Genomic DNA, 22,127 nt, shown 5'->3' with positions numbered 1-22,127 from the left:
GCTCTGGGCAGCCCCGCCCCCGCCTTTCTGTCCCCTTCAAAGCGCAGAAACCACCAGACAATTCTCCTTGCGGTCGCTACCAGCCTTCATAATCGATATAAAGCATTGTTTTCGCAAGCGCCTTAGGTGTTGATCCTGCACCTTTATTTTGTTAGAGGGGTTTATTTTGCATAGCTATCAACCTTCCTTTTTTTTTTGTTTTGCGGGAAATTCCCTTATTTCAGCGCGGCTTCCCGCTGGTATCCCGGATTGTTAGATATCCCGTAGACTGTCTGCGGGATATCTAACAGTTCACAGCTAAACTGCCGATCCCTTATTTTAGAGGCTGCTGATCCGTTATTTTCAAATCTGAAAGTTGATAGCCATGGTTTTTTCTTCTGGTGGCAGACGACAGAACCACGAGACCGGTGCAAAACACTCAAACAAAGGTTTTATTACAGCTATACAAAAACAACAAACACAAAGCTTTGGGTGTCCCCTCTCTCTGCAGGCAAATTCAAACTGCAACATCTCCTCCTTTTGTCGTCATCACCAGCTGTACCTAATCACCCTAGAAAAGGACACCCAGAACTCACAGAAACACGTCTTAAAGTTAAAATCAGCTTTTCTGTTTCTTTGCAGAATGAGTCCCAACATATTTACCCCACGCCCTTCCTGCAAAGCTCATATATATCCTTGGCCCAATTCTTTTGCCAGGCGAGGGAGGGCGGTGGTTCGGCCGCCGCTTGCAAGAGTACGCGACGGGGTGGTCCCTGCAGCTCCGATGGCTTCGCCGGACAGCGGCCTGGGCGGCGACAGCTTCTCTTCCCCGCCCCTGCCCGGCCCGCGGAGCAGCCTGCAGCAGGAGCTGCGCCAGCTGAATGACCGCCTAGCCGCCCTCATCCAGCGCGCCCGCGGCCTGCAAGCCACCAGGACGGCGCTGCGGCTCCGCCTGGCCGAATCCGAGGACAGTCGCCGCGAGTTGGGCGTCTTACGGAGGGCCTACGAGAGGGAGCTGGCCGCCGTGCGCGAGGAGCTCCACGGGCAAGTCCGGCAGCGCGCCGGTCTGCAGGTCGAGCTGGAGACCCTGTTGGAAGAGCACAGGCGGCTGCTCGCCAGGTGAGTGTCCCGAGAGGGCGCGCCTTCAATGGCTCTTCTTAGTCCATAGATTTCCAGTTTTCTGAAGTTAAAGAGGTTCATGGGTGGAGTCGGTGAGGGAGAAGTCGCCCCCCTCCTAAATCAAGTACAGTGGTACCTCGGGTTAAGTACTTAATTCATTCCGGAGGTCCCTTCTTAACCTGAAACTGTTCTTAACCTGAAGCACCACTTTAGCTAATGGGGCCTCCTGCTGCCGCCGCGCTGCCAGGGCACAATTTCTGTTCTCATCCTAAAGCAAAGTTCTTAACCCGAGGTACTATTTCTGGGTTAGTGGAGTCTGTAACCTGAAGCGTCTGTTACCCAAAGTACCAGTGTAATTAAATAAAAATACTTAACTAAAAGTAGAGATCGTAATAATAGTAATAATAAATAATTTATTATTTATACCCCCCCAAATCTGGCTGGGTTTCCCCAGCCACACTTGGGAGCTAATAATAATAATAATACCTTTATTGTCAATGTACAACCTGTGTACAATGAAATTAACTGAGCCTCCCTCCCCACTCTACAAACAATCTCATTGCACTCTGTGTGCTTGTCGCACAACACACCAACCCCGAAAGTCAGTTGCACTATATTACAGTGGTACCTTGGGTTAAGAACTTCATTCGTTCTGAGGGTCCGTTCTGAACATGAAACTGTTCTTAACCTGAAGCACCACTTTAGCTAATGGGGCCTCCCACTGCTGCTGCACCGCCGGAGCATGATTTCTGTTCTAATCCTGAAGCAAAGTTCTTAACCTGAGGTACTATTTCTGGGTTAGCTGAGTCTGTAACCTGAAGCGTCTGTAACCCAAAGTACCACTGTATTTTCCGTTCAGCAGCCTAACAGCCCACGGATAGAATATTAAAAACAAAAAAACATTAAAAGCATTCCTAAACCGGGCTGCCTTCAGATGTCTTCTAAAAGTCAGATAGTTGTTTATTTCCTTGACATCTGATGGGAGGGCGTTCCACAGGGCGGGCACCACTACCAAGGAGGCCCTCTGCCTGGTTCCCTGTAACTTCTCCTCTCGCAGGGAGGGAATTGCCAGAAGGCCCTCAAAGCTGGACCTCAGTGTCTGGGCTGAACGATGGGGGTGGAGACGCTCCTTCAGGTATACTGGGCCGAGGCTGTTTAGGGCTTTAAAGGTCAGCACCAACACTTTGAATTGTGCTCAGAAATGTACTGGGAGCCAATGTAGGTTTTTCAGGTCCGGTGTCATGTGGTCTCGGAGGCCACTCCCAAAATCCAAAAGATTTTGACAGATTGTTCTGAGCACTTAGGAGTCAAAGGAAAGTAATTTAAAAGAACTGTTGCTGAGACATCTCATTCCAAATCTGCTAGACAGAGCCAGACAGTGGATAATGACGGGTGGTTGCTACCTGTCCGCCCCCTAAAATAAATCTTCGCAATGCCCATGGATTTGTGCTTTTATTGTGTGGTCTCATTTTCTTGCTCTGAACTACTATAGGACGAAGGCTGGGGAATATAGACCCATAGAATGGTAGAGTTGGAAAGGGTTCCAGGGTCATCTAGTCCAACCCCTGCAATGCAGGAATCTCGACTAGATCAGGTGGCTGTCCATCCTTCACTCTCCCTCCTAGCGACAGAGCTTGTGATGTCTAAATTTGATTCAGAAATGCTAGAAGCCATACCTGTTGAGATGCAAAGCCTCCTGTTTACACTTGCAACCTGCTTGTTCTCAGGAATTCTAAAAAGGAGAATGATTTAAGCCTGGCAGTCGCTCGTGTGAAAGACCTCGATGCTCAGCTCCGCTGCAAAGAGGCCGAATTGACGACATCCTTGAGTAGACAGCAGAGCCTGCAGAACCATCTTCAAGAGTCAGAGCGTGAAATCAGCTCTGTAAGGGTTTGTTCTGTAAGATCTAAACTGTCCTGCTGAAACGACGAAGGTTGTTAAGAGAGATTCGGGTCACAAGTAAAATGTTCTGTTATTTTTGGGTGTATTTTGAGAGGTGAGAAGTTCCAGGGGCAACAGAGCTTACCTGGATTTGGAAGGTCACTGGGGGTTTATGGAGCCTTGTGATATTTAAGGTCACTGCAGTCGCACTCACCTGATGTCCCCTCCACAACTGATAGGAGCTTTGTTTTTATCTCCTCCTATATTGTGGTCTGGGACACGGGTGGTGCTGTGGCTTAAACCACAGAGCTTAGGACTTGCCAATCAGAAGGTCGGCGGTTCGAATCCCCATGACGGGGTGAGCTCCCGTTGCTCAGTCCCTGCTCCTGCCAACCTAGCAGTTCGAAAGCACGTAAAAGTACAAGTAGATAAATAGGTACCACTCCGGTGGGAAGGTAAATGGCGTTTCCGTGCACGGCTCTGGTTCGCCAGAAGCGGCTTAGTCATGCTGGCCACATGACCCGGAAGCTGTACGCCGGCTCCCTCGGCCAATAAAGCGAGATGAGCATCGCAACCCCAGAGTCGGTCACCACTGGACCTAATGGTCAGGGGTCCCTTTACCTTTACCTTTATATTGTGGTCCCAATGAAATTTGCCCCCTGGAAGCTGCTCCCCCCCCCCCCCTGAAATGAAGTTGCTACTGAGTCCGATAGCAGTTTCCAAACTTGGATGGGAAGGGGCTCTCGCTGCGGTTTCACGCAAAGTTACAGCCCTGTGATGGCACATCTAAAAATGTACACTCTGGCTGGGTACAGAATATGCATTTAAAGCACAGTTCCTCCCTGCTGCTAAGGAACCTTGGGAACTATAGTTTTAGGGTGCTGGGAATGGTAGCTCAGTGAGAGGTAAACCAGGATTTTTTGAGTGGTGGGGCAAGCGTATGGCCTGAATGCATCCTAAGGCTCAGTTCATGCAGGACAATCGACATTGCTTTGGGCTGCTTTCTTCGCCCATGTGAACTGAGAGCATAACCTGGAATAAATATTGATCCTCTGCAGCTGTTGTAGCAAAAGGCAGGGTTTCAATGAAGCCTTGCATTTGGTTCTTAAATTGTCAGAATATCTTGAACTGGGCAAACTTACAGGTTTAATAAGAAATTATTCTCATGAGAAAATAAGGAGAGAGTGGTAAGCCTTTATAAATTATATGAAGAGAACTGATTCCCAGATTTGTACTTGGTTTAGCTTAGAATGAAAATATCACAGGTACAGACAACCAGAGATATGAGGAATAAAGATCCACATGGAGTTAGTTGGAAGTCACTTTTTTCTCTTTCTTTCTTTCTTTCTTTTGGGGAGGTATTATTTTTCATTCTTTTTTTTTTAAAGGAGAATATGTTTTATATTTTCGATTGTAGTTTATGTTATTACGTTTTTGTATTATTTTCTTTGTTTTATTCAGTGCATGTTTGTATGAAGCATAAGGGTTGTTTTTGTTGTTGTTTTTTAAAGCCTCGCATTCGCTGGGACATAGTCTGAAAACTATGGCCTAACCAGTGCTTTTTTCCAGCCGGAACTTGCCAAAAATAAGTTCCGGCACCTCTCAGGTGGGCACCATTGCCATTATAAGACAACAAGGGAGGTGTTCATGGCGAGTTCCGGCACCTCTTTTTCTAGAAAAATAGCACTGGGCCTTACACAAAGTCTGCACTAGCAGAAATCCAAAAAAGACAGGCAGATGTACACAGATGCACAACTGATCCATTAATCTGTGTTGCTCTCTGTGTCTACACCAGTCTATCTTGTGTTCCATTGTTTGACTTTTTAACTAGTGGTACGTTTGCTTGGTGAACGATAGTATGTTATATGCCTAAGAACAATAACATTGCACAATATAAAACCTGCAGTTAATAAGAGTAAGGTAACCCCACTTGCAGGCTTGTAATCTAAATGAACATGAGGAAAAGGGAAGGGAGTATGAGAAGATTGATTTCGAGTTCTGTTAAAACATGTTGGCTTCCCAAGGTTCTCCTTTTGGGCTTATTAAACACTGTAGCTAAACAGGAGTCTTGGAAGGATTTAAGGGAAGCACAAAGCATTTGCTAACTTTCCCGTTAACTACTTTCCTAGCTCAAGGTAATGGCGAATCATTTCAAAAGCCAACTTCAAAATGAGATGTTGAAGAGAACAGATATAGAAAACCAAATGGAAACCCTGAAGAAAGAAGTAATATTTCTAAAGAACATCCATGAAGACGTATGTACTTCTGCAGTCTTAGACTTCCTTAATTTCAGCTGCTGTTTAATTTAAAACACTAAAATTAAGGTCAATAACTTGGTGAAATTGTTTAATTAGGGGAGGGCCAAAAATGATGATAACCCTGGGTTACTGTGTTTTATTGTTCCTATTTTGCCCCTCTCCTAGCATGAATGAGATAAACAAACCAAAGAGCATAGGCTTCCTGTTGTATCTGAACCCGGGTTCATGGTTTGTTGCTCTCTAATAAGCAATGATCAGTAACTCTGGAGAAATAAGCCACAAACCCGGGTTTGGATGACGTGCTAAGCCACACCATGGCTTAGCAGGCAGGAGTTTAGCAGGACTAGAGGAGAAATAAAGTGGGCACAATCTTGTCTCTGGGAGCCCATGGTTCTGCTAAGCCTTGGTTTGCATTACATGCAAATTGAAGTAGTGTGTTGTATTCCATTCAGTTGTGCCCTATGGGAGACAGTTGCATTTGCAGAAGAAAAGAAAAATAAAAGGAGCAAACAATGGGGGCTCCAATGTTGATTGCATCTAAAGTTACTGTGCACTTCTTTTAATTGCTCTTAATGTGCCATGGAGGGACGCGGGTGGCACTGTGGGTTAAACCACAGAGCTTAGGATTTTCCGATCAGAAGGTTGGCGGTTCGAATCCCAGCAACGGGGTGAGCTCCCGTTGCTCAGTCCCTGCTCCTGCCAACTTAGCAGTTTGAAAACACATCAAAGTGCAAGTAGATAAATAGGTACCACTCCGGTGGGAAGGTAAACGGTGTTTCTGTGCGCTGCTCTGGTTCATCAGAAGTGGCTTAGTCATGGTAGCCACATGGGAGCTGTACGCCGACTCCCTCGGCCAATAAAGCGAGATGAGCGCTGCAACCCCAGAGTCGGTCACGACTGGACCTAATGGTCACTGGTCCCTTTACCTTTAATGCGCCATGGATGATCAATTTCAGGCCACAGTTTAACCGTAAAGAAATGTTGCATGTTCTTTATTCCGGGGCAGTACAGTACTGGTACTCTAATTTGCTTGTCTGCTCAGCTGAAACATACCGTTGTTTTTAATACAGAGCCTCTTAAATCCTTCCTCCTGGCTGTATTTCCCTTCTCTTCCTAGGAGCTAAAGAACAAGAAGCAGATCTACGAGAGCAGGATTCAAGAAATAGAGTCTCACCATCACCAGGAATTGGAGAGTAGGCTGTTGAATGCTCTCAAAGAGCTCAGACAGCAACATGAACAACAGATTTGCGCGTATAAAGATCAGGTGCAGCAAAACTTCAGTGCCAAAGTGAGTGGTTTGTCTGTCTATACTGCTGATGTCTTGCTGTCCCATCATTCTTAGTAGAGACCTGATCTCTTCTTGCTTCCTATGGGCAGGTCCCGAATAGGAGTGGCACAATTAGAGGCTGGATTTTCACTTGCTATCTTATGCTGACAGGATGTCTTCCAAATAGTGGAAGGGGAAAGCAAAGGAAAATCATTGGTCTTCTAAGAGCTGATGGGACAAAGGCATGTTGGCTCCTCTCAGTGGATTCAGTGGGACTTAATTCTGACTGGATGTGCATAGCTTGCTTTGTTAATTACTGTATTTTTCACTCTATAAGACGCACCAGACCATAAGACGCACCTAGTTTTTGGAGGAGGAAAACAAGAAAAAAAATATTCTGAATCCCAGAAGCCAGAACAGCTTGTTGTTATCCCTCTTGCTGTTCTGGCTTCTGGGATAGCTGCACAGCCTGCATTCACTCCATAAGATGCACACACATTTCCCACTACTTTTTAGGAGGGAAAAAGTGAGTCTTATAGAGCAAAATACAGTATATGCTAAGATACCTTTCCCCAACCTGTTTCTAAGGGGATGCTGTATTTTGGTGAAACCCTGTTTGCCTCAGTTTCCCCAGCTCAGCATGTTACCTTCCCATTGTGTCCTCCTCTTGACCCCCTTGGATAATTCTCCTGCACACACCAGTCACAGCCAGAAGCATTTGTTTTTAATACTAATTTACGTATTGCCTAACCTTCACCTTAAGGTGAACACCTGGAACAATATTGTAGAACATGCTGCCTAAAATGTGTTGGGGAAGGGGGGGCGTTATTGAGTTGTTTTTGTTTTTATTACGTATTTTGTGTTTTTATGTTGTGTTTTTATGTTGTAACTGCCCTGAGACCTGCAGGAATAGGGCAGTATGCATATTTAATAAATAATAATAAGTCATCCGAATTGGAAGGAATAAGGCCTAGAATTGTCTAATAATAATAATAATAATAATTAATATAATACAACATGATATAATAAATATAGTAAAGGTAAAGGGACCTCTAACCATCTGGTCCAGTCATGGCTGACTCAGGGGTTGCGGTGCTCATCTCGCTTTACTGGCCAAGGGAGCCGGCGTACAGCTTCCGCGTCATGTGGCCAGCATGACTAAGCTGCTTCTGGCAAACCAGAGCAGCGCATGGAAATGCCATTTACCTTCCCGCCGGAGCGGTGCCTATTTATCTACTTACACTTTGAGGTGCTTTCGAACTGCTAGGTTGGCAGGAGCAGGGACCGAGCAATAGGAGCTCACCCCGTCGCAGGGATTCGAACCGCTGACCTTCTGATCAGCAAGTCCTAGGCTCTGTGGTTTAACTCGCAGCACCACCTGCATTCCAATAAATATAGTAGGTACCATTATTCCTCCCGAAGGAGCACAGGGTGGCAAACCTGTGTTAAATTGAACTGTTATTCATGTGTGCGCACAGAAACACGTTCAAATTAAAATGTGCAGTCCTGGTTAGCTTTTTCTTTTCTTTTTTAACCCAATACTATCTTCACAGATGGAAAACATTCAGCGTTCTGCAGCAAGGAGTAGTGATATCACCAAAGCTGCTGAGGAGGAGCTCAGAGAAGCAAAACTGAGAGTTGATTCTCTGATGTCACAGGTAAAACAGGGGCTGGAAACCAGGTAAAATGACGCCTACCTGGAGAGGGAAGAGGCTCTTAAAAGGTCTTTGGGAAATAGAGGTCTCTGCTAGTATGGCTCTGTTCCGCTGTGCCTAACAGTAAAACATTTCTGTGAAATCTAAGGTTGCTACATTGGAAGCCAGGAATGGAGATTTGGAGGCCAGAATAAACACGTTGGAGAACACCATTCTTGAGAAACAAGGCTCATCGAGGAGATGCCTAGCTGAGAAGGACAGGGAGATGGACAGAATGCATCAGCGTATGCAGGTGCAGCTGGGGGAGCAGGTGAAACTGCTGGATATGAAGATGGGTCTGGATCTGGAGATCGGTGCATACCGGGCAATGCTAGAAGGAGAGGAAGCACGGTGAGCTTGGTGACAGAAAAGGAGGCTTTGTTTTCTTTTTTTTAATAGAACAGGAGCTGAACTTCTTACCAGTATTGGCTTTCATGGGCAAAGGGCTCTTTAACTCCCTCCTGCCCAGTGTGAACAGCAAGAGGAGCTTTTCTGCACCTTTTACTGTACGTTTCAGCCACACTTTAATGCCCTCTAATGTGCCAGCTCCCAAAAGCACAAGCAAGCTGGAATGAGCAGCTGATGTCCGTAGTAAGTGGAGGGGCTATTCAAAAGGGAGCTGGTCTTCGCATTGGGGAGGAGGGGGTTAAAAGAGCCCTTTGCCCATGTCAGCTCACATGGTTGAAAGCAACTGTGGTGCAGTCTCGGAGTCGAGAGTGGATTTCATGCTCTTTTCACTATCGCTCTTGTTGTTCCGGCTTCTGGGATAGCCATGCCAAGCCTCTTCCCTCTTGCTCTCCTGGCTTCAGCGATAGCTGCGCAGCCTGCATTCGTTCCATAAGACGCACACACATTTCCCCTTACTTTTTTGGAGGGGAAAAGTGTGTCTTATAGAGTGAAAAATATGGTATATATTATCTCCAGTATCGGAGGCCATGTCCCTCTAAAAACCAGTTGCTGGGGAACACCAGCGCAAAAGGCCTATTGCGATCAGTTCCCGCTTCTGAGCTTCCCACAGGCACCTCGATTGCCACCGTGGGGAGTTTGGTTCAGGAGCCAAGTTAGACCAGAAAGACCTTTCTTGAATATCATGCTTTGTCCGGGGCTTTAAAACAAGACGTTCAGCGAAGATGCAAATAATGGATTTGATCGTTAACTACCTTGCAGAGCTTTGCCTCTGCTTCCTAGCAAAGTAAATGATTTTCTGGCTGAGCTGCCTTGCAGGAACGTTGGGCTGTGAAAATGCCACTCAGAGCTCCCTGGCAGAAGGGCAAGATACAAAAGCAACTCACCAAGTCCTCTGTATTGGTGTCCTCCTTACTTGCCCTTCCAATCCTGCAGCAGCCTGTTATGTGAGACCGGAGAAAATGCACAATGTGATGATCTCACAGCACAGGGGAGTATCACCAACCTTACAGGGGAGATGCCACTTTGCAGGCAGGGCAGCTTTGTGCCAAAGGTTATGTGTAAATGTCATCTGTAGCAACCTCCCTGCTATCTCTTGGACGACACAGATTTGACTTCATGACGCATAGTGGCGTTGTCGTTGTTTAATTGTTTAGTCATGTCCGACTCTTCGTGACCCCATGGACCAGAGCATGCCAGGCACTCCTGTCTTCCACTGCCTCCCGCAGTTTGGTCAAACTCATGCTGGTAGCTTCGAGAACACCGTCCAACCATCTCGTCCTCTGTCGTCCCCTTGTTCTTGTGTCCTCAATCTTTCCCAACATCAGGGTCTTTTCCAGGGAGTCTTCTCCTCTCATGAGGTGGCCAAAGTATTGGAGCCACAGCTTCAGGATCTGTCCTTCCAGTGAGCACTCAGGGCTGATTTCCTTCAGAATGGAGAGGTTTGATCTTCTTGCAGTCCATGGGACTCTCAAGAGTCTCCTCCAGCACCATCATTCAAAAGCATCAATTCTTCGATGATTAGCCTTCTTTATGGTCCAGCTCTCACATCCATACATCACTAGACACCACGGGAATGGCCCAATGTCAAGAGCAAAGAGATTGAGAGAGGGTGTTCTGCCATCAGTGGCTGCCTAATTTGAAAGGTGACTTTGTTTTGCAGGTTAAGAGTGCCCAGGCCCGGCTCGGAAAGTGTTGGAACACTGGCAATCCCCGTCCTCCCACGAAGGAGGAGGAGGAAGCGGGCACTTTCAGAACGCCAAGTCCACAGCGTTTGCTTCAAAACAGTCCAGCATGCATCATCTTCAGGAAGTATTTCCATAGAACATATTGACAAAGAAGGACAATTTGTCAAAATCAGAAACAGCTCTGATCAGGTATTTTTTACATGATTTAACTCCTTGGGATGAATGCATGGTTAGTGTAGCTGGCAAATTTGTGTCCCCCCAAAACTGGGTGCCATTTCTTTACAAAGCAGTTCTGGGCTGACCCTTGGCTTGACCCTCCCCACCACCGATCTGCCTCTTCATTTCCCACCAGTAACTTCCTAGCCACTTTTATTTTCTCTCCCCTACCCCACCGTTCACTTGGTTTTAGACTAGTACAGTGGTACCTCGGGTTACAGACGCTTCAGGTTACAGACGCTTCAGGTTACAGACTCTGCTAACCCAGAAAGATTACCTCAGGTTAAGAACTTTGCTTCAGGATGAGAACAGAAATTGTGCTCCAGCGGCGCAACGGCTGCAGGAGGCCCCATTAGCTAAAGTGGTGCTTCAGGTTAAGAACAGTTTCAGGTTAAGAACGGACCTCCGGAACAAATTAAGTACTTAACCCGAGGTACCACTGTGCTTGATGTGAACATGAATCTGGAATCCCCCTGGGGGTGGGTGGAATAGAAGTTGCCCAGGAAAGATTAATAATAATAATAATAATAATAATAATTTATTTATACCCCGCCCTCCCCAGCCAAGACTGGGCTCAGGGCGGCTAACAACCAATAATAAAAACAAGTTGATTAAAATACAATTTAAAAGATTACGATACAACATTAAAACATTAGGATACTGTCTCTTCATAGGAGGAGAAAGGAAAAAGAAAGAGGGGGAGGGAATCAAACTGATTCTAAGCCAAAGGCCAGGTGGAACAACTCTGTCTTACAGGCCCTGCGGGAAGAAATCAGATCCCTGGTCTCATGAGACAGAGCATTCCACCAAGCCGGAGCCAGTGTTGAGAAGGCCCTGGCTCTGGTTGAGGCTAATCTAACTTCCTTAGGGCCCGGGACTTCTAGGGTGTTGCTATATATGGACCCTTAAGGTCCTCCGAGGGGCATACCAGGAGAGGCGGTCCTGTAGGTATGAGGGTCCTAGGCCTATGCTTAAACATCATACTTGATGGTCCCATCCTACAAACAGCCTCTTCCTAACATTTCTTTGCAGTTTCCAAGGTTCCTGAGAGAAAAGGGAGGTGACGATAAGCTTCCTCAGGACGCTTTAATTGCACAAACCTCAATATCCCAGTATACGCTTGAACTCCTCCCAGAAAATAATGAGACTGGAGGCTCTTAAAAGGCAAAAAGTTGCTCAAAACCAGCAGTCTAAAACTGTTAAGCACTGCTTTCCTTGTAGGAGCAGTCACTAAGTGGGTGGACCACAAGAAGGCAGCATGGAAACCAGTCTGAAATAATGTACGAGTTTCCTGCTCGATGTACCCTTGGGCCTGGTCAAGTACTTACAGTGAGTGAAAATCTTCTCTTCTTCCCCTCTAAACTTTAAAATGTCAGTGTTTTACTTTGCTTCCCCTTGTAAGAATATTGAACACACCACCTAATAAAGGCCCTGAAACTGGCTAAGTAACCAAGAGGGATAAAATACCTGCTTATATACTCTACAGTGTTTTGGACTTGCTTAAAACAATATTGTACTGTGCCACTGGCATTATGTACATGGCATTTTTCTGAAGAACAGGTCTGGCAGATCTTTGGCCTATGGGGCTTATAAAGAGGGAGGGATTTGAAAGAAGCAAGGGAGGTGGTCTCATGGAGAAGTTCTGGGACTGGAGGCAGTTGAAAAATGGCCGACAAGGGACAACAGGTGAAGCTTTTCTAAGTAATATGGCAGGAAGCAGGCTCGGCAAAACTGTTTTAAACTCCTTCTGCTAGCCTTAAGTTTTGGCAGCCAATATTGGATGATACACCTCCCAGAACCAAATTCCTGGGGGGGGGGGATCCACCTGCACGTTTAACTCCATAGGCATTAAATGTTTGTGTTGATAGTTTGATTATATTTTCATTCAATGCCTGCTGATCCATTACAGATGGATATCGAAAACCACAAAACGCAGTTGTTTTAATTTCTATGGTCCTGATCCAGTTCTAGTGCATGCAAATAGTGGCTCCAGTTGGAGATACCTATCCATATCTTCATCATAATTCCAACAGCGAGTTCATTGGGACCAGATGTATATAAGTTTCAAGTACAGACTCCTCCGAGCTGGAAAGCCCACCACCTGTCCTCTTGACCCGTGCCCGTCTTGGCTGATTAGAGCATGTCCAGACGAGGTGCAGACCCCCTGGGGGATATCATCAATTTGTCCCTTGGCACTGGGATATTCCCAGAGGAACTGAAGGAGGCAGTGGTGCGCCCGCTCTTAAAGAAAACATCATTAGATCCCTTAGATCTATCCAATTACCGCTCGGTTTCGAATCTTCCATTCCTGGGTAAGGTGATTGAGAGAGCGGTTGCTGATCAGCTTGGTAGGTTTCTGGATGAGACATCGGCTCTGGATCCATTCCAGTCCGGCTTCCACGCTGGTCATGGGACCGAGATGGCTCTGGTCGCCCTAACAGATGATTTCCGCAGGCAGCTGGATCGAGGCGGGTCGGGGCTGCTGATTCTTCTAGACCTGTCAGCAGCCTTCGACATGGTCGATCACGAACTCCTGGACCACCGCCTTGCCGACGTGGGGATCCAGGGCACAGTCCTTCAATGGCTGCGCTCGTTTCTCTCTGGTTGGGGACAGAGGGTGGCGCTTGGGGGGGAATTGTCATTGCGCCACTCCTTGGTGTGTGGAGTGCCTCAGGGTGCGATACTCTCCCCAATGCTTTTTAACATCTTTATGTGCCCCCCTCGCCCAGCTTGTCCGGAGTTTTGGGCTGGGTTGCCATCAGTATGCCGATGACACCCAACTCTATCTGTTGATGGATGGCCATCCTGACTCGGCCCCAGACACACCAGTTGTTTGGAAGCTGTGGCTGGATGGTTACGTGGGAGCCGGTTGAAGTTAAATCCTTCGAAGACAGAGGTCCTCTGGCTGGGACGGGACGATATGGGATTGAGGGGGCAACTCCCATCTCTTGTGGGGGTGCAATTAGTGCCAACACCGTCCGTTAAGAGTTTGGGTGTAATCTTCGATACTTCCCTCTCTATAGAGGCGCAGATTACAGCTATAACAAAGGCGGCATTTTTTCATCTCCGCCAAGCTAAGCAGTTGGCCCCTTATCTCTCTCGCCCTGACCTAGCCACTGTGATCCACGCGACGGTCACCTCCAGACTGGATTATTGTAACTCGCTCTATGTGGGGCTGCCCTTGAGACTGACCCAGAAACTCCAGTGGGTGCAGAATGCCGCGGCGAGACTCCTTACGGGGTCTTCGCTGCGAGATCACATTCACCCGGTGCTATACCAGCTGCACTGGCTCCCGGTGGAGTACAGGATCAGGTTTAAGGTGCTGGTTTTAACCTTTAAAGCCCTATACGGCCTAGGACCCTCGTACCTACGGGACTGCCTCTCCTGGTATGCCCCACGGAGGAACCTACAGTCTGCAAATAAAAACATCCTGAAGATCCCAGGCCACAGAGAGGTTAGGCTGGCCTCAACTAGAGCCAGGGCTTTCTCGGCTGCGGCTCCAATCTGGTGGAACGCTCTGTCACAAGAGACTAGGGCCCTGCGGGACCTGACATCTTTCTGCAGGGCCTGCAAGACAGAGTTGTTCTGCCAGGCCTTTGGTCAGGGCGCAGCCTGACTCCCTCCTCTGGCAACCTGCACAGAATTTTGCTTAACGGTTGCCATTAATTTGATTTTAATTAATTTTTATAATGAAATGTTTTAGAATGTTGGATTATTTGATTGTTTGATCACTTGATTGTTGTTAGCCGCCCTGAGCCCGGCTTCAGCTGGGGAGGGCGGGATATAAATAAATTTTATTATTATTATTATTATTATTATTATTATTATTATTATTATTATTACTATCCTTTCCCTTTGGGGGAACAATGGTGGTGTTTACACTTGCTTCCACAAAGGTAAAATTAAATTCCTGTTGTAACCATCTTCCCCATTCCACTTGAACAACATAGCTAGAAGTTTTAGTACAAACAAGTACATTTTCTTAAATAACGACAAATTAAGACTATGTCTATATTATACTAGCATGGATCTGTGGTTTGGTTCCATATCAATGCACGGTTAAGTTTGAACATAGTTGCTAAAATAAGTAACTATAAATACAAAATAAATATCACACACAGGAACTAAAAAGGATATAGAACTTTTCTTGCAGAAATACAAATTATTCAATGTGCTAATACGAATGGGAGTTAAAAACATTGTAGCTGTTGTATAAGGGATTATGATTACGATTGAAATGTAATTGGATTAAACAAGATTTTGGAAGCAAAATTAATTTATCTTACCTTGAAATCTAGCATGCGGGAGGCCACCTAAAAAGTATAATTGGCTTATCAATTGGTTTATTTTTGAATTGTAATTGTAATTTGGTAACGTTAGAATGTGACTTATATTGGATATATGTAATTAAAAACTAATAAAAAATATTTACCAAAAAAAGAAAAAAAAGTTTGGACATAGATGCTGATCCAGTCATGTTGCTGTAATCAATATTGTCAGAATGCCATTATATCTGCCTGGCATTTGATGCCACAGATTTCTCCCCACAATTGCCTTTTGTTAAAGGCTGACGCTTCCAATGATATCACTTGCACAGCCAAGTTTGTAGAGAACTTACAAGAATCTCATCCCAGGGTTGATGTTGCAATGAATCTGACTGGTGGGTGGGGAAGCATTGGACAATTTCCTGTGCAAAGGTGCTCTTTAAGCATTCAAATATGAAGATCTTCTTCTTCTTCTTTTTTTCTTTGAAGATCTGGGGTGTGACAGAAAGTTCCAGCCCAGCTCCTGGTATGCTTATCTGGAAATCCCCCAAGTCAATGAGAGGTGGAGACAGCTTTAGGATTGTACTTTTTGACCCTGCTGGAAACGTAAGTACCATACTAACATGTCCTTGCTACAATTTGATATTGTTCTTGAGTTTTATATCAGCCTTGTAAATAAGCCCACAAGTTAGTAGCCTGGGTCGTCCCCCCCCCAATCTACTGTTGGCTGGCAGAGGAGATACACAACTTGGTTCCTCCAGCGGCAACGTCCTGCATTTCTGTCCTGGGTGCAGAGAAGGAATGGAACACTAGCCTAGAATCCCATGTACTCGTCTGCCTGCAATTCCTTGTTGCCTATGACTATTTAACTGCTTAAATATACCTCTGGTTTTGCACGATTTGCCATGTTTGATGGAGAAGGGCTTCTACCTTCTGCATCAAGCATACACCTTTTCGCTCTCTTTTTTACAATCTGTGTGTTTATTTGTACATAGCCCTTCACCAAATGGTCCCAGAGCAGATTGCAAGAAGTGTACACTTGACAAAATTAAAATTTACATTGAAAATTTATACAGTAGAAGCACAAAACAGCAGTGTGCAGCGTTTAGTATTTCTTGTTCTTCAGACAAGTGGCAGAGACAGAATATTAATGTGTTTCTCTGACATTTTATGGTTATTTTCCATAGCTTGGTAAGTTTTCCGTTTCCTTTTTTATAATTCTTTAATGTAGTCTTCATACAGATGCTTGCTGGTGTTTTATTCTTGTGTCCAGAGAATGATAGTTATTGTGTGCCTAATGAATTCTGTAAACAAATTACCTTGCAGCAAATGGCAGAAGGAAAACTCACTTACGTAGATAGAGGAGAAGGTGATGGAGAAATGGAGGTGGCTGCTGGGGAAGAAGGAATGGAGCGTCCTACTCAGGCAGGTTTCCTACGTAAACTCCAAAACTGAGAAATGCCAAATACTTGTATTCGTATCTGGCTGAGTTGAGCTGTTGCTGCTGCTTTTTAAAATAGTCAATCGATGCAAAGCACAGTAATGGTTAACTGCACAGTGCACTTGTTTCTCCTGACATAGATGCTGTTTTTTGGGATGGCAATCTTGTAAACCTTTACAGATAACTGAAGAACCAGGGTTGTTGCTTTGGCTCCAGCCTAGCTGTAACATTGACCTAGCTTAGCGAGAAAAGCGCTTAGCATTCTCAAAAGAGTTTTCTGGGCCTGAATGCACAGCAGAACTGCCGTTTTTAGGTCTAATCTCATGGCACATCTTATCAAGCAAATTGGACCTAGCTTCGTTCATCTCTTTCCCTCCTCCTTGCCCACCCTCTCTCCAGCAAAATGAAAGTCGGACCTGCCTCATAATATAGCCGAGAGAAGATGGTGAGCGTCTGTGGAAGCTTCCTTCAACCAAAATGGTGCTCTACGTATATGAAAGTGACAATCTGCAGAAAGAGACTCTGTTCAGCGTAGAGCCTTACTTGAACTGAAGACTCCCTAAATGGGACAGGGCAATCCAAAGTGGGCAATGGCAGAGGAACCCAGGGTGGAGGAACCACCAAACCCAAAGTCCTTGTCCTGGCAGTGTGGAAGTTTTTGGGAGGGGCATCCCCCCATTTAGTTTTGTTCCAGTTGAGGCCAGTGAGAAGAGAAGTCTTCTAAGTATAGCAGCGCCAGGGCTGGTGTACTACTTCCCCCCAATTCCAGAGTTATAGGGAGGAGGACAGAATTCAATGACGTACCTTGTAGTGCCTCCAGGTTTCCTTCTCCACTGTCTGAGCTCTGACAGAGGGTCAGCTGCAAAGAGGTACCCTCTGTGAGTAGCCCTCCTGCTCGTTCCCAGGGACCCAAGGATTATTTATCTATACCATCTTGCTCATCACAATGAGTGAAAAGACACAGTTTCAGTTTATTTCTTTACAAATTATTAACTGCATTGTAATCAGATTGATTTCTTCCCAACTCTGTAGTGTCAACTCCCTGGGAACGAAGAGTTAGCAGACTTGTTGAAGTCAGCAGTAAGATGAAGAGCAGTGTCAAATATGTTTAGATTTGCTTTGTATGGGATGGGAGTCCCCATACACACAAATATTGGAATCAAATATTAACATATGTAATACCTTAAATTGTGGACAATAAATTTGATTTAGGCTGTGTAAGGACATCTTATGTAAATGAACAGGGGTGCTACCTACATCTACCTGCACCAGCATATCTACCCAGCGTACCCCCTCCCCCTCCCCCAACCGCTTCTCTCAATTAACTAAATCCACTGTCTTCCCTTTAGAGTTATTTCTCAATGGCTCATCTGGGCGGCTCCCAACAAAATGTCAAAAATACAATAAAACACTAAACATTAAAAACTTCACTAAACAGGGCTGCCTTCAGATGTCTTCTAAAAGTCAAATAGTTGTTTATTTCCTTGACATCTAATAGGAGGGCATTCCACAGGGCAGGTGCCACTACCGAGAAGGCCCTCTGCCTGGTTCCCTGTAACCTCACTTCTTGCAGGGAGGGAACTGCCAGAAGGCCCCTGGCGCTGGACCTCAGTGTCCAGGCTGAACGATGAGGGTGGAGATGCTCTTTAAGGTATACTGGGCCGAGGCTGTTTAGGGCTTTAAAGGTCAGTGCCAACACTTTGAATTGTGCTCTGAAACGTACTGGGAGCCAATGAAGATCTTTCAGGTCTGGTGTTATATGGTCTTGGTGGCCACTCCCAGTCACCAGTCTAGCTGCTGCATTCTGGATTAACTGCAGTTTCCGAGTCACCTTCAAAGGTAGTCCCACGGAGGGCACATTGCAGTAGTCCAAGCGGGAGATAACTAGAGCATGCACCACTCTGGCAAGACAGTCCGTGGGCAGGTAGCGTCTCAGCCTGCATACCAGGTGGAGCTGGTAGACAGCTGCCTTGGACACAGAATTAACCTACACCTCCATGGACAGCTGTGAGTCCAAAATGACTCCCAGGCTGCGCACCTGATCCTTCAGGGGTACAGTTACCCCATTCAGGATCAGGGAGTCCTCCACACTAGCCCGCCCCCTGTCCCCCAAGAACAGTACTTCTGTCTTGTCAGGATTCAACCTCAATCCATTAACAGATATTGGGCTATACTACAAAAAGACTGTGGGTGGTAGATATAAAAGCTATTAATTGAACTTGATATGCCCTGCAACACAAACTGAAGTAGGAAATGGCCTCCAACTCAACTAGTAGACGCCAATTATGAATATAATACACAATGAAACAGGAGCTGAGTTTACGTAAACACAAAAGCCACCCGTTCTCACTGTTTCTGCAATATATTTAATTTCAGTGTCAGTTCCCCTAAGAAGTTTCCTTATTAACTACAGTGAAGTAGTGGATATTATTCTTCCAGCACTTTTTCATAAATAAAGTGAGTTGAAGTAAAAATCCACATAAAATACCGTATTTTTCGCTCCCACACTTTTTCCCCTCTAAAAATTAAGGGGAAATGTGTGTGCGTCCTATGGAGCGAATGCAGGCTCCTTGGCTTCAGTGAAAGCAACGCGAAGCCTCCGAAGTGCAGAGGGAGCACTCCCTCCACGCTCCAGAGGCTTTGCGTTGCTTTCGCTGAAGCCTGGAGAGCAAGAGGGGTTGGTGTGCACCGACCCCTCTCACTCTCCAGACTTCAGGGATAGCCACCTGAAGCCTTCAGAGCGCAGTGCGAGTTCCCACTGTACTCCGCAGGCTTCAGGTTCCTTTCGCTGAAGCCGGGAGAGCAAGACTCTCCTGGCTTCAGCAGAGAGGGAGAGCTGCGCAGCGCCTCTTCAGCCAAGCGGGAGGAGAAATGGAAAGGACTCCGTTTCTCCTGCTGCTTCGCTGAAGGGGCGCTGAGCAGAGAGGGGGAGCTATTTTTTTTCTTGTTCTCCTCCTCTAAAACAAGGTGCGTCCTATGGTCAGGTGCATCCTATAGAGCGAAAAATACGGTATGTTTTAACTTTTTCCTAACAGCATCAGTACCCTCCTAGGAAACTGAAGTACAGTTACATGTGGATTATAGACCCCAGAAATTATTGGCAACTAGTACCAGAACGCCACAAGTTCCAAGACACAGTAAATGTGCATTTCCCACAACAGTGTTTATTACATTTGCTCAATGGAGAATCAATTTAGCTGTGACATTGACTTGGCTTTTTTGTTCGGGTACAGCGCACAACAGGTATTAGCTTTTCACAGTTAAGTTGAATGTAACAAAGGTAGCTCACTGAGAACTAGCTCTTACTCACAGCAGCTTCAAAAATTGTGCCCACGAGTAAATTCACTGCAGGTAGAGGGAAGTTTCCGACATCATGCGAGGAAGTAAATGCACTTGGGAAGCAACAGTTGATCTATCAGTAAACGTACAGATCTTCAAGGCACAAAGCAAGGAATTAGGTCAGGGAAATCTGTGTGTGTTTATTTAACAAAAGGGGAGGATTTTTTTTATACGATATATATATATGTACAAACTACATGAATACAAAATAAATACTTTTTTTTTTTTAAGACACATACAAAAGAGTCAGTAAGTTGGTCAAAAGAACAAGGCTTTCATAGAATGCCACACAAATGAAAAGCCACTTTGGAGGGAAAGACTTCTTTTCACTCACGGAAATGCATTTGTGACGTGAGGATGGCAGGCTCACTGAGGCAACGGCACCACAACCTCCACGTAATTGATGGGGAAGAAGCCCGATTCGCCATTCAACATGCCTTCGAACCAGTTCTCATCGATCTGATTGGTCAGTGTGATGATGTCACCTTCCTTAAATCCAAGCTCACCTTCATTTTCTGGCTCAAAGTCATATAAAGCTTGGCAGCAAGGCTGGTCCATATGTGATGAAGAACCTGCCCAGAGTCACACGAGAGAGCAATTTTTAACCTGACGTTCTGTAGGTTTTGCCCAAGATTATTCATGACCAGTTAAAACAAAATTAACCCATTGTTGTAGTATTATTATGCCAACTCAGCAGAAGGCTACTTCCTATGTTCATAGCAAGTCAATATAGGAAGCTGATTTATACCAAATCAGTTCAATTAACTCAGTACTGTCTACTCCGACTGGCAGCTAGATTTCAGGCAGGAGTCTCTCCCAATACCTTAAGGATCACCTCTCCCCATATGAACCGACCCAGACCCTCTGCATGTCATCTGAGGCCCTTCTCTATGTCCTCCATCCCAGAGAGGTTCGGAGGGTGGCCACAAGAGAGCCAGTGTGGTGTAGTGGTTAAGAGTGGTGGACTCGTAATCTGGTGAACCGGGTTCGCTTCTCCGCTCCTCCACATGCAGCTGCTGGGTGACCTTGGGCTAGTCACACTTCTTTGAAGTCTCTCAGCCTCACTCACCTCACAGAGTGTTTGTTGTGGGGGAGGAAGGGAAAGGAGAATGTGAGCCGCTTTGAGACTCCTTCGGGTAGTGAGAAAGCGGGATATCAAATCCAAAAAAGAAAAAAGAAAAAGAGAATGTGTATTTTCTGGGACATGCTCTCCCCAGAGAGGCTTGCCTACCACCATCATTACACGTTGTCAGGTGCTGTTGCGGTTGCTCGAGAGTAACCAGGCAGGACTCCGACCTGTCATTTAAAGGTTTTATTTTGGTGCAAACTATTTACAGTGAAGAGCGTGATAAGTTCATGTCTGGCTCAATCGCTAGCAGAATCCGGGAGCAGTCTGTTTTTGTACCTCCCCCAACATAAAAGTTTCGTCACCCCCAGCCTTTTCCGCCCCTCCCTGCGCCGCAGACTACTGCGCATGATGGGCGACGGCAAGGGCATGCTTCCCTCCTCTCTGGCTGGATCAGGCGCGGTGTTTAGGCTCTTACTAGCATCCTCTGGTCCCTGCACCTCCTCTCCACTGGAGGTGGGGCTTTCCTCCTTGCCAGAAGAGGAACTGCTCCGCAAGATTTTCGGGGGCTCCCTGTAACACAACTGCCCTTCTATCTCTCGCCTCTGAGCCGATGGCAGTTCCCTGACACACGTCTTTAGGCACCAGGCAAAAACATTCCTTATTACCCAGGCCTATGGCTAGTAATGGCCTGTGAAAGTGTGGGAAGACTGTTGTGACTATTTTATTATTAGGCTGTCTGTCAGTATGCTTTTTATTCTGTCTTTATCGATGTTCTCAAGGCTTTCTTTCCAGCTGGAATTCAGTTCCGGCACCTCTCAGGTGGGCGCCGTTGCCATTACAGCCAAACCTCCGTTGTTGAACGGAATCGGTTCCGGAAGACCATTTGACTTTTGAAACGTTTGACAACCAAGGCGCGGCTTCTGACTGGTTGCAAGAGCTTCTTGCACTCAAGCGGAAGCCGCGTCGGACGTTTGGGTTCCGAAAAATGTTCCAAAACCGGAGCATTTACTTCTTGCAGCAGAACAATCTGGCCTATATTAAGAAATTTAGCGCTTGGTACGCTTATCTGCCCCCCTCCCACTTTGATTTTCGGGCACCTTATTTTTCTACCTTAACCATTCCAAAATTCAGGTGGGCCTTTACACTGGCCAGACTAAATATGTTACCCTCAGCTGTTCTTGAAGGTAGATATCAAAAAATTTCATTCGAGAACCGGCTCTGCCCTTGTGGAGCTGGCTACGTAGAGACTGTGTCACACGTTCTCTTGTCTTGCTCCCTTTATAAAGATCTCAGGGACGAGACCATCACGCCGCTCCTATCTGCCATCCCGGGCCGCTCTTGTGAAGCCAAATTGTTCTGACTCCTAGCCGACCAGAACAGCTCGACAACAGAGAAGGTTGCCAAATTTATCGAGAGAGCAATGAGATTGAGAGTTGCTATCTGAATGACATCAGTGTCGTCACCCGGATTCCTCGCCTAGGATCTTATTATTATTATTATCATCAT

At 46.0% G+C, this 22,127-nt stretch overlaps 2 protein-coding genes across 3 annotated transcripts in view; one reads left to right on the top strand and one right to left on the bottom strand.

Moving 5' to 3' along the window:
- The first annotated feature begins 704 nt into the window (after positions 1–704).
- Positions 705–17,205, top strand: LOC307203521 (lamin-B3-like). The gene is made up of 10 exons (XM_079954430.1): positions 705–1,098; positions 2,826–2,982; positions 5,109–5,234; positions 6,355–6,525; positions 8,058–8,162; positions 8,308–8,549; positions 10,267–10,480; positions 11,729–11,836; positions 15,262–15,378; positions 16,099–17,205. The coding sequence occupies exons 1-10, from the start codon at positions 764–766 to the stop codon at positions 16,225–16,227; spliced, it is 1,704 nt and encodes a 567-aa protein (XP_079810556.1). The 5' UTR covers positions 705–763; the 3' UTR covers positions 16,228–17,205.
- A 2,153-nt stretch (positions 17,206–19,358) lies between these two features.
- Positions 19,359–22,127, bottom strand: part of SH3GL3 (SH3 domain containing GRB2 like 3, endophilin A3) — a 48,034-nt gene continuing 45,265 nt past the window's right edge. For both annotated transcript variants that reach the window (XM_079954340.1, XM_079954339.1), the window contains one exon: positions 19,359–20,124. In XM_079954340.1, coding sequence (XP_079810466.1) covers positions 19,919–20,124 — 206 coding nt within the window. In that variant the 3' untranslated portion in view covers positions 19,359–19,918. The remainder of the gene's footprint in view (positions 20,125–22,127) is intronic.

This window comes from Podarcis cretensis (genome assembly GCF_951804945.1).
Source record: "Podarcis cretensis genome assembly, chromosome: 14".
NCBI lineage: Eukaryota > Metazoa > Chordata > Lepidosauria > Squamata > Lacertidae > Podarcis > Podarcis cretensis.
Note: the sequence above shows the minus strand (reverse complement) of the source record. Positions and strands in the feature narration are given on the sequence as shown.

Bases quoted from the DNA above. Each gene is read 5' to 3' on its own strand.
- LOC307203521 (XM_079954430.1), top strand. From the start codon at position 764: ATGGCTTCGCCGGACAGCGGCCTGGGCGGCGACAGCTTCTCTTCCCCG. The intron at 10,481-11,728 runs GTATTTTTTACA...CTTTCCTTGTAG, and splicing joins TCAGAAACAGCTCTGATCAG to GAGCAGTCACTAAGTGGGTG. The intron at 15,379-16,098 runs GTAAGTACCATA...ATTACCTTGCAG, and splicing joins TTTTTGACCCTGCTGGAAAC to CAAATGGCAGAAGGAAAACT.